This window comes from Lepidothrix coronata, unplaced genomic scaffold, assembly GCF_001604755.1.
Source record: "Lepidothrix coronata isolate B3197 unplaced genomic scaffold, Lepidothrix_coronata-1.0 Scaffold59, whole genome shotgun sequence".
In the NCBI taxonomy this organism is placed as follows: Eukaryota; Metazoa; Chordata; class Aves; order Passeriformes; family Pipridae; genus Lepidothrix; species Lepidothrix coronata.
In genome coordinates, this window is record NW_016690239.1 from 4,002,493 (window position 1) to 4,015,218 (window position 12,726).

Here is a 12,726-nt window from a genome sequence, read left to right on the forward strand (position 1 = left end):
GCTACATTGAGTGACTGTGTTGGAAGAGAGTAGCAGTAGTTTCTGGGTCTGTGGGAAGGTTTCAATGCTCCAGTGCCCAAGCATCCAGCATCAGCCAAATACAGACATTATCATCAGTTAATCCTTCTCTTCAGATGGGAGCCCATGGATTAAGGTGTTGCCAAATGTCAGTAAGATATTTCAGTGCAAAAATTTGCAAGACATCTTGCCTACACAGAGGATGTCCTGTAGCTTCACAGAAAAGAAACTTGTGAACTCAAATTTAAGCTTTAACTGTATTTTATTTTGTAACACTGAGGAGTTATTTAACTTATCTGCCTCAGTTTTCTCTTCTTCATTATAAGATAATTCTGAGAGGATTATGTGAGTACCAGTATTTTTCAATTTAAAATTCATCATGTAAGTGAATTAAATGATATTCGTAAAGGTCACAGAAGAGGATACAATCCTGTTTGTTTACTTATTCTTGATTTATCACATATTTAATTTTTCTTTCTGTCGTGTGCTTCATGTTTTTCCTCTCTTAAATAACAATTTCTAAGGATAACTCTTGTTCTTTAAACAAAAGCAAGTTGTGATTAAAGCTCTTCTAAGCATCTAAGCTGCCCTGCACCAAGATCATTGTTAGCAATATAACCATGACAACGTGGTGCTTAGTGCTGAGAGAAGTGAGCTGGGCGGTGTCCTACCGCCTGCATAACATTAGCTTTTGCCATAAGGAGCAAACCTTTACCAGTTGTAACTAAGGAGTTATGGTCTTATTGATATGGATACTGTGACAACCCGTTTTGGTTGTGCAGCTCCGTGCTCTAAAGCCAGCCTAGACCCTGTGAGTTCAGGCAAGGTTCACCATTACACTCTGTGGGCATGTCCTCACTTCCCAAGTGGGTTTTGCAGCCCAGAGGCAGTATCTGAGCTGAACACCTTCCCTGGATCTGGTGCAACCACAGCATGGGCAGCGCTCAGAGCTGTGCTGGCTGGGCTAAGGGCACAGGGCTGCTGCACTGGGCACCCCTCAGCCCAGCACTGTTGGGCTCAGCCCTGCCCAAATCAGATTAACAATGCATCCTTCATTGCACTGTGTTGCATTTCATGTAGATCATCCCTGGGAGAAATGGCAAAACATTTTGCAAGTCCTGTCACTGACCCTTGGTAAAAGGGCACCAGAAAGTACTGTGTTTTGAAAGAGCTCTCTATGTAGGGAAAGAAAGGGCAATCATGTGGTGTGTTCACAGGATCATCATCAGGTCTGGGTTTGATCTGGGCTTGTAAACCTTTCTTTGAACACGCCCTTTTGCCTCTTGGGTGTTTAATTTCCCCTTCTATAAAACATACTTCTTTGTTGACAGGAATGTTGTGAAGCAATTTGTAAAAAAGTTTTACGTTACTAGGGCCTACATGTAAATGTTTTCTGCTGTGGCCTGTGTTTAAGTCTGTGGTCTGTTGCCCATAGGGTGAAGAATGATCAGAAATTCCAGAGGTATTTCTGAAACTAAGTTATACCAGCATGACAAAAGCTTGACATTGCAGTTTGCCTTGTAGCTGTAGGACAGCAAAGGACTGGAAGTGGGAGCTACAGCATTGTCTGACATGCCCTTTCAGAACAGTTATATGGTGTTGTTTCCTCGTTCACACTCATCTTCATGCCTGTTGTCCTAGAGTAGCAGGGCATTTCTTAGTCCTCTGTGTTGCACAAAACAGGGCACAACCTTCATGTTTCAGGTGAATCCATTGTAACAGAAGCATAAATGCAAGAGGGACTCCAGGGTACATGGAGACATGAACATCCCTTGTGTTTAACTGTCGTTCCAGCAGCTTTGCTGACATATGTGCTAATAAAAACTGTGCCTGAGTTATATTCTATTTCTTCTTGCTTTAATCTCCATGGGAGTGATTTTTTAGCTGAAGGTAAAACACACCTCAGAGCTCCAGCAGCTTCCATGAAGTAGGGCCTTTGGGTATTGACAGTGTTCAGAATTTCAACCGGGCAATGTGTGGGAGAAAAATAATGTCAGTGACTTAAACTAATGAATTTTGAGTCTCTTTGTCATGCTCAAAAGGGATTTTTAGAAGTGAGCAGTTAGTTCTGTCACATAGAAAATGCCCTAAAGCATTGCTATATCATGATATGGATCAGACAACTCAAGAGGAAAGGCAGTAAGTTTTTTTAAGGGCATGTGATTTAAGAGAGAATAAAGAAAAAAAGAATTTATTATGCCTTTGAAAATGTCTTTTTCCCCTACAGTGAGATTGGGCCCAAAACATTTCTCCAAGTTGTATATTTAAACTGTCTATTTTAAGGCATAACATACATATTTGCTTTGAAAATCCAAGACTCAAGGACAACTATAAATTTGGTTTGATCAATATTTTGTAGGAGCATTGGGGCACAGGCAAAGTCAAGACTATTCTGAAATGATTTAGACTTGTGTATAAGGAAGATTTTTCAACTCTACCATTTATTTTGTGTTAATGGTTTCAGTAGCTCAATATTCAGCATGTTTTTAGTGGTCTGAAATGCAAAACCAGCATTTTCTGCATTCTGCACTAACTTTTAAACTGGGCAGAAAAGAGAGTCACACACAACCACAAAGCTGATATCCAAAGTGTGTCTTTTTATGCCAAAACATAGAAAGTTCCTTGTGTTCTTCCTAAGAACTTAAAGCTATCATCAAGTAGTTGAATATGTTTTTGAACATCTTGGAAGAGTGAAATAAATGTAATCATTAACTTGCTTAAATTTTTTTTACAAATATAGTTAGTTTCTGGATTCAGAAAAGTGTTTAGCTGCATATAATATTTGAATGAGCACTAAAAAGACAATTTTACCTAGAAGAACATGGAGAAATAAATGATGTCTCAAATTAAAATAAAAAAGAAAAATTGTTTAATAATTTGTTAAATATTGGCATTAGAAACGAAATTCATAGGAAAATTCTTATCAATTTTTGAAAGAAAACTAGTTGAATTTCAGTCTGAAACAGTTTTCCAACCAAAGGAAAATGGAAGTTTGCAGTAGGATTTATAAAGATTTTGATTGCAATCTTAATGAAAGAAGTAGTATCAGCTCTTGATAATAATAGGAAAATTAAGAGCTACATTTTATAAAAGCAGCCTGATATGAAATATTGGTTAGGTAATGTTGAGTGGTCTGTTTAGTATTCAGGAAAAGTAACATCTTCCTTCCCTAAGTGCAAGCACAATTATCTACCCACTAATTGTACAAACATCTGACTGTGTGTGTTCATTGCTCTGTACCAATTATGGACAACATAAGGACAAAAATACTAAAGACTAAGGGGAAAGAGGGCTCATCTTAACTTGAAATGTCTTCTTTTCATTAAATGCCTTTGTATTCTGGGACTGTAGGTTTCCCCATTGCTTTTGCTCAGTGTTTGTATCTCAGCACCTTAAACTGCCCATCCTGTTGCTGGTGACTTTCAAGTGAGAATCACTGAGTTACCGTCTAAGTTTTGTGATTTGCTGAGGTTTGATGATGACTGATGGTAACTGCACTGAGGGCCTTGTGTTCCCAACCCCCCTATTGGCCATGGGAAAACAACATTACAGTACATCTATGCTGCAATTGCTGTGGTGAATCCAGTTTGTGTAAATAATACTGTGCCCAGTTTTAATCCACTTGTGTTGATTATTGGTAGATGCAAAGGCTTGACAGCACAGAATCTTCTCAGGATTGGAGAGAATGCAATGGAAGGCCACAAGGATGATTAATTTGGTTGGAGCATCTTTGCTCTGACAAAAGGTTGAGAAAGCTGGGACTGTTCAGCCTGGAGAACAGAAGGCTCAAGGGGTGCGATGTCATCAATGTACAAAAGTACCTGAAGGGAGAGGTCAAAGATAACACAGCCGGGCTCTTTTCATTCATGTCCATTGAGAAGACCAGAGGCAATAGTCATGAACTGAAACTCCTAACATCAGGAAAGACTTCTTCACTGTGAGGGGCACCAAGCACTGGCACAAGTTTCACAGAAAGGCTGTGGAGTCTCCCTCCCACAAGATATTCAAAAGCTGTCTAGACATGGTCTGTGAAAGTGGCTGTAGGTATCCCTGTTTGAGTGGGATGGGGGGTGGATCAGATGACCTCCAGAGGTGCCTTTCAACCTCAGCCATTCTGTGATTCTGTGATCTGCCACCTTTTAACACCAATGCAGAAGCTATACCTGTTCCATATCTTACAGACAGCAAGAGAGTAAAGGTGTTTTCTCCTGGCACAATACAGTGTTGTACAGAGACACCTGAGATGTCTCAGAAACAGCAGTGGGCTTTCAGTGATACATGTTCAGGCAGGACACCCATGCCCTGGGTATGGATTGGATATGTATGCTCAGCTGGGCTTACCAGTTCCTGTTTCCTCTGTATCCAGAGTAGTTCAGCTGAACACTTACTTCTGATCTACTCCCTAGTGCTGTACATCCCAGGAAATTTCATAGTTTGGTTGCAGTCCTGTGGCAGGTTTCCTGTTTCCTGTTGTGCAGGTCCTACTAAGCCTTCCCACATTTGAGATGCTCATGAGAAGACCTTTCTTTAGTAGCCAGGCCCAGCATGGTTAGAACTAATCAACACCATCAAGTCCAGTCTGATTTCTTCTTTGATTGGGATGGCTCTTTCTCAGTGCTTCAGTCCTTGGAGGGCTTTGGACCTTGCGCCAGCATGGGGCTGGTCTGTAGCAATGCTCATGAGTCACAGTCATCCAGCACTGGCCAGTGGAGTACAGGCACCTGGTGGTTATACAGGAGTCAGCATAGCCCTGGCAGGGCCAACACAGGTGTTGTGGAAGGGGTACTTCGTAACCCTTCACTCAGTCCCTGGTCTGTATCATCCATGTTTCTTTCCATTATTGAGCATCTCAGATCCTCCCATTCCCTGCCAATAGCTATATGACAGTGGTGTTCTTTCTGTCTCGGTGAATAGGAATGTCCATATTTTGCAATTCGGCACCTAAGATTACTCATGTTTCTCCCTGTGTGCTAAGCATGACTATTAGCAGTGCTGTGAAACTGAAAGAATCCAAAATTACTCTTGTTTTTGTGTGAGACCTCGATTTTACTCCTGCTAGCAGTTTCACCTGGGGCTTTATCCTTTATAATGTCAGCAAATTGAATTGTGAATATAAAATTCCTAGTGCTAAAATGAAAGTCTGGGAGGGGTTGGGGTTTTATTGATAAGTATGAAGTTAAAATGCAAAATTTATGTGTAAGGAAAACTGGATGCTATAAAAGGATAAGTTTCTTCCTCAACTACTTTTTAAAAAAGTACCTTGTGAGTTACCAACAACTTTCAATGTAGAGCAGACTTGGTGTGTTTGGGATTTTTCATTAGCCTTCTTAAGGTTAACTTCTGATTTATCTAATTGAAAAACAGTGAGAGTCTTCTGAGTACTGGGGTTAGCACATTTATCAAGGCACAACCATACCATTGTTGTATGCTCTATTCCAATAGTCTGTTGAAAAGGAAAATGTCATACGTGCTTTATTTTTTAAGAATTGTGAGTTGATTTTTCTCTTCTCATTTTGGGCTTGGTATGTGTTCCACATAGACTTTGAAACCAGATCACTACTGTGCACTTCAGAATATGTAACTTCCTATTACGTTTGCTTGTAGGTGTATTATATCTTCAGTATGGAGATGAAACAAAGCAGTTGCGGATGCCGAATGAAATCACAAGCACAGACACAATTCGTGCCCTTTTTGTAAGTGCCTTCCCCCAGCAGCTGACAATGAAAATGCTGGAATCGCCAAGTGTCGCCATTTACATCAAGGATGAGAGCAGAAACATATACTATGAATTGTGTGATGTGAGGTAAGTAAACACGGAATTATAGCTGCTGGTTTTGTTGGTTTGGGGGGGTTTTTGTGGTTTTTGTTTTGTGGTGCGCTTATAGAATAAAAGGGAGTGGTGTTGATAAGTATCTGACAGAGAGTGGCCTGACACATAAAGGTGTGTTCAGTGGTGTCTGAGTAATATGGGAGGTCTGGTCTGACAATGCCTTCAGCTAAAGGTGCAGTATCCAAATGCACAAGCCACTGATAAATGGCATACCTTGTTGAAATATTGATATAATACATAAAGGTTCACATATTTGTTTATTGAATTTTAACTGAGACATAATTATTTGAAATACAGAATACAGAGTAAACATTTACAGAAAAACTGGGTTTTTTCTTTGCTGGCACAAAGCCTGATCTCACGAGCCTGAAATAACAAACATGAATGTCACTTATTTCTTCACAACAGTTCCAGTTGTTCATCATCTAACACAGAGTTCACCACAGCAATTGCAGTGTAGATGCACTGTAACGTTTTTCTCCCATGGCCAATACAAACAGGAGTAAGAGAAGTGTACTTTCCACTGCTGCCTTTTTTCTTCTGGAGATCCTGTGGCTCAGGTGTTTCTCCATATCACATTGCAGTTGAAAGAGCAAGTTGGAGCTTTTCTAGCCTTGTCACATCCAATTCTCCCATCCTGTTCTTAGTCTCTGAACAACAATACACTCCATTTTCTCACCTCTGTCTTGCTCTCCTCAGGCTGTTTATCCAGTGTCTTGTCATCAGCCAGATTTCAATTTCTTTTAATCTTACTTGCTTTACAGATTCCCACACCCCTGTTTTGGCCACTGTAATACCTCTGTGAAGACCCATCTGATTTTTTGCATCATCATCAGTCATCATTTATCCAAGTTTCTTATACATCAAACAGTCTTTCACAAGATCAAATCAACTGAGTGAATCAAGATAGGTGTTACTATATCTCTGTTGCCAAGTGCATTATTGCCAACTATCATCTGGTCCATCAGCTTGTTCTCTCTCACTTTATCCCTCCATCTTCCCTCAAGTTTCAGACTACCAGTTTATGACTTCATCTCCTCCCTGCCCCCAAGAATGTGGTGTGGTGGTTGATTATCTTAATGCCACTCCACGTTTTTTTCCCTTGCTCCCATTGCAAGCATCACTCTGCCAACCTGAGGCCTGGCTCAGTCTCAGCGTCTGCTTCCTCTGCTCCTATGCCTGTATTGTAGAGTATTTCTAGAGGAAATCCCACAACACAGCTGACTTCCTCCGTAACAAAATTCTCTCAGTTCTGCCACCCTTCTCACTTAGGAAACCTCAGCAATTCCAGCTTACTGGAGTCCAAAGCATGCACTACCAGCTGCGTTTTCACCACCTTTGAATAATTTCCACAACAGTTTCTCCATTTCTGTTCCTTACTCTTCACAAGATCTTGCCAGTATCTCCTCTCAGAGAACAGATGAAATGAAACATCATTTTTCTCTCCTTTGCTTGCTATGTCTTCCTTCACTTCTTTCTTCCTTATGTTAAATACAAGGGTTTCAGTCAACTCCTTAAGCTCTCCATCTCCCTCAGAGGTTCATGTTCCTCTGTGCCTTTCATTGGGCAATCATACTCCTTCCCCTTTTCTTCCTTTTTCCTTTTTTTTTTTTTTTAATCACTGGGGACAAAGCATTATCTTTCTATTAAAGTCCAATCTTTTTAGTAAAGTGATTCAGAGTTCTGTATCCAGTCTAGGTTTTAGATTTTTTTTCTGCAGAATGTCCCTATAGTACAGCCTTTCCTTTCCCATCACGTAGTGTAAAAACACTCTTCTAATTCATGAGTTTTTTAATAGCAACTGCTGTAATCGTCTTTTCTCAGCAGTTGACACAGGTAATAGGTAATCTTGTTCACTCTTACTCATTCAAATGAAGCAACAAATATCATTCTCCTAGTTTGACAGGCAGACTGTTTCACATGCATTTTTTTCACTTGTCCTCCGGCTGTATCTTCTCCATCTCATTAAATATAAACTACTTGTCTTCATTATGAGGGCTCCTCCAAGCCCACTTCAGTGCTACTTTTCATTTCTCATTCAGTACCAAGTGCCATCTGCTTCCACTTGGTGAATAATGCCAACTTGAACTCTAGGTATCTTTAATTTTCGAACAAATGCCTTCATGCTCTCTCTCAGGCAGCCCTCTAATGTGCTTGGAAGGTGTCCTCCACAGACACCTGCAAAGCCACTGCGTTGGTCTCCCTTCCACTCTCTCTGTTGCTTTGGCTACTCAGAGCATGCCTGTGGTCCCAGGATTTGCTTGTTGCTCCTCTGACTGAAGAGACTATGGTCTTCTAATTTCTTTTTGTTCTCTTATCTTTCTGCAGCTACCCAGTTGTCTTTTGTGACCTCTATTCAGTTTGTAAGCTGATGAAGAAGTTGTATTCCTGGGGTGTTTATACAGCACACAGATGAGTGAGGCCTTTGAACATGCCAAGGGCATCTGGGAGATACAGTAATGCAAATTATAGTAATAATGAAAGTACTGTAATATATACCTGTTATCAGTAATGTTTATCTTAGAATAGCAAAATGGTGAGGTGAAATACAATTCACATCAGAGATCAAATGCCTAGTATTCTGGTGCTTTGCCTTGCAGCAATGTTTTACTTTAAAGTGTCATGTTACTACAAGAAATATTTACGGAAAAGGCTTTTAAAAGAAACTCCAGTTAGTTGAGGTACCATCTCATAGCCATCCGACAGAAAAGACAGCAGAAAAAATGTATTTAAATGAATAATATACCATTTCTTGAACCAAAGATGAGAGAACTTGCTTTGTATCAAAAAGAACATAGTTCCAAGTCGAGGCAGAAAATAGTAACTGAGACTCCCAGTGCAGGTCTTAAAGCAAAAGGGTCACATTTGCAAGATGGAAAACAGTTTATGTTACCATAAATAATTGAAGAACTTGAACTTGCTGCAAGGTAGCTATTTTCCTATGCAGTCTACAAGTAAACACTCATAAATACTAAACTTCTCATCAGCCCTCCAGTTCTTAAACAGGAGGCACTGATCTATCTCTTAAGCTGTGGGGTTTCTTTAATAACTACTTGACACCTACAACAGCAGCACAAGTTCTGACTAGCTACTCATTGCAAGCAATCACTGATTGTAATATGACATTATAAGAAAGAAATTGGACCTGCCCGAGACTCCTTTCCTTCATTTTTGAATGATAATCCCAGTGATTAAGATCAGTTCACTAGACTGGTAGCTGCACCTGGAGGAAAGGAATTCGGTCACATGTAAGTAAATTCTCTAGAGTTCACTACTGGGAAGTGAAAGGAGTCTCAGCTTTGAGAGGATGTAAGTGAGCGTAGATCTCAGGCTTTGCTACTGATTAAAATGTGAACCAGAAATCAGCAGAACTCAGGGCAAGTGTCAAAGCCATAAAATTATTGGAAGGTAGATTTTGAGACAAAATAAAAACCTGCTGTTGTCTAATTCTTTCCTAAATGTAGTAGTTGAAAAATGAACTAATTAATGACAAAGTACTAATTAAACAAAAGTATTTTCCTAGGGCTTTTCATCTAAACCATTTCTGTGATAGCTTTCATCAAAACTTTCACTAATTTATTTGTTTCTCTAATATCTATCTTTTCCCTTCAAAAAAGTCTTTATTATAGATAAAGTTTAGAGGAAGAATTTATCTGCTACTGAATTTTTAGCTTTTGTGGATTTTTTTTCAGCTTTGTGAACAAGCTGATAATAAAACTTTCCTCAGGAATAATCACAATTAGAAAGACTGCTTTTCTTTTGATATTCTTCCTTCTTAGAATAGCAAAAATTCATGTGGGCTGAGTGCACAATAAAACATGTAAATATTAACTAAATCCTTTTTAGTGCCGTGTAATGTTGAAGCTCTATTGTCTTCAAAGTGTTTTCACTCTATGGCAGGACCTTGAAAGAAACTTAACACTATCTAATTTTTGTGGGTGTGTAGTTGTAGTGAAAGAATGATACTTCCCATGGGAAAGAGAATCAAAGTAGGCTTTTGTTTGTTTGTGTGTGTCTAAGTTATGGCATTTACGTTTTTCTTATAGACTGGCTGCAGACCTCCTATGTTTGTCTTTTACCTGAAACTTTTGGGCAACAAAGTAAATAAAACTACTTTCATCTGTTGTCATTGCTGATTCTTTTAATTCCAGGAATATTCAAGACCGATCTTTCCTTAAAGTTTACAACAAAGATCCTGCACACGCATTTAATCACACTTCCAGAGCTGTAAATGGAGATATAAGGGTAAGTACTGTTGCTGCATTTATACTCCTTTTTCCTCCATCTTTTATGCTCAATGTTTAGATTATTAAATGTAATATGTACACAACAATTCATAAAATCGAGGGTATGTGTACAACATATTTACAGAGGAAGAAACTGATAATGCTTGCTGTAATGTTTCTTAACTGCTTTGCTTTTTCCAGTTATTTGCCCTGGGCATTAACTGGATGTTTGATCTTGTTTAGATGCATTAAAGCATGTGAAGCAAAATATAGCCTTTAATTATGTATTTTGTACACAGACAGTACTCAGAGTTTTTACAGCTTCCAATTTTGTGTTTCCAAACCTTTTACAGTGAAGTATGGCATGGTGCTAGTACACTCCAATAAGGTTTAAGCACAGATTGGTTTACAGAGGCTGAGCAAATGTACCTAGCTTGAAGTCTATTGAAATTTTAAATAGGAAATTCTGATAAATACCCATTGTGGTGTAAATGGTTTTGTTTTTTTTTCTAAAATTTTCTACCTGTACTGAACAAGGATGAGTATATTTGCATTTTCAAGTTAACGTTTTGTATCAGGAAACTGTAAGAGAATGCATTTGAAACATTTGATTCCTCTCTCTCGTTGCCTCTGTCTTTCACTGGACTGTATCTCCCACCTTGATGCCGAGAAGGAGGGAGATGCTGTGTGGCTCCTCTTCCATCATGTTACCCACAGCTGGTGTTGCAGTAGAGGGTGGTGGTGGTGAGATTACACAACCTCATCTAGGAAATGGTACATCCAAATGAGCTCAGTGGGGCCGGAACACCACTACTGTCCTACCTGATTTGTGGCTTTTATGTGTGTTCCAAAACTGATTCAACTGTGCAGAAAACTTCCTGTGAAGTGATTTGCTTAATTGTACATTTTCTTCTTGGTTTTGTTATCAATTCTGAGCATGCCTGACTGCTCTATTACTAATATTTCATGTAAGTAGTTATTCTGTTTAAACAGTTTGAGGCCACATTATTTTAGAAAGATTCCAGTAGCTGATTTAGAGGCACTAGTCTCAACCACCTTTCATTTATACACTTCAATTATAAAATGCTCCTTGGTATAGGTCAGAAATCTAATTACTTGATTATTCACACTGCTGCACACACAGCATGAGCAAGCAAATAGATATGCATTAAAGGGATGATGTGATACTTTTTAGTGTCTTCTGTAAGGTCCTGAAATTCTTCAGTTCTAGTTATATTCCTGTGGCAGTAAATGGATGTATCCAATACATCTCATTCATATTTGAAAGCATGCCATCATCGTGCATTGTGATATTAATGCATGTAACAATTTCACTTTGGCTTTATGAAGTTATGTTATACTGTTCTTGTTTCTATGTACAGTGGATGCTGAAGGTATCTACTGTGGTAAAAGGTATCTACTTGTGCATTCTAGACTTTTTCAGATACAGTTAGCTACTGTAGTTAGCTATATATATTCAAAAGTAACGATTGCTTCTTTGGCCCTCTTCCAGGCATTTACTGCCAAACAGAGTTGTTTTGAACACAGGTGCTGCTTCTGTGCAAAAACTATAATGACTTGAATTGCTTATTTTAAAATACTGTGTTGTACAACAGATATGCACACTTGACATCTCCTGATTATGGCTGAGTTAGCTCCTTTTGGCCATAACCAAAAAACACTGGTGACACAGTGATGACCTTTGCAGAAGTTGTGTTTTCTTGGTAGAATATTATATTTTACTCTACAAAAATGCAAAGATGCCACTTTGAAATTCTGTGCATCCAACAAAACAGCTATTTTATCATTTGTCTTTTCCTTTGTATTGGCAAATTTCTTGTCTTTCTGGTCTGAGAGGTGAAGTCACAGCCGGGATGTTCATTGGGGCTTTGTGGAGAAACATGCAAAAAGTCTTCCTTTTGAACTATGTGAACTTCTGCACTTCAAAGTTACGAGCATGGAAACAAGTGATTTCTTGACCTCCAGAAATAATGAACCCTCTTTGTCTAAGGATGTGTGTCTTTTGGTTGAGTTCTTCCTTATGCAGCAACACTCAGGTCCTAACTGAGGCTTTTCCTAAAGTAATAACACTCTGCAGTAACACTCTCCAGTGTTAATCCCCTGGAGTCTAAGATGGAGCACACACTGCAGCTTTTCCTCTCTTTGGCAGAAGTACTGTAGGATCTCCTCTCAAATCTCTAATTTGGCAAAATTTGTAGGGACATAGTAGTCTTATGGTTTCTACCCTTTGGTTAAATCTGGTTAACATTCACCTGGAGGTTCACAGGTTATTAGTTCAGCAGAAACAACCACCAATAAAGAGATTGATTATCTATCCCTCTTTTCTTAGCAAACCAGCTTAAGGGGAATGGAACTGTGGGGGGACTAAGTGAGAAACATGTACATTTTATGTCCTGTTAATGCACAGTACACATAAGATCGTAGAAAACTTGTTTCTCATCCCTTGTTTTGTGTTTGCATATCTTTGCTTTGGGCAAATTGATTTTTTTCAATTTCATATGATAAATGAGTGCTAAATTCACTACAGTAGGAAGGAGGGAGGGTGTGCTTTGCATTATGTTTAACTGTTTCAAAATACCTACAGAAAAGCAGCTTATTGTCTGACCAGTTGAAAAACAGTATTTAGAATAT

The 12,726-nt window shown here is 39.0% G+C and overlaps 1 protein-coding gene across 18 annotated transcripts in view; it reads left to right on the plus strand.

Moving 5' to 3' along the window:
* Window positions 1–12,726, plus strand: part of KIAA1217 (KIAA1217 ortholog) — a 338,499-nt gene that overhangs the window by 256,184 nt on the left and 69,589 nt on the right. For all 18 annotated transcript variants that reach the window (XR_001875173.1, XM_017817068.1, XM_017817065.1 and 15 more), the window contains 2 exons: window positions 5,623–5,821; window positions 10,000–10,093. Coding sequence is in view for 17 of the 18 variants with exons in the window: in XM_017817068.1 (XP_017672557.1) it covers window positions 5,623–5,821; window positions 10,000–10,093 (293 nt within the window). In the remaining variant the exon portion in view is untranslated. The remainder of the gene's footprint in view (window positions 1–5,622; window positions 5,822–9,999; window positions 10,094–12,726) is intronic.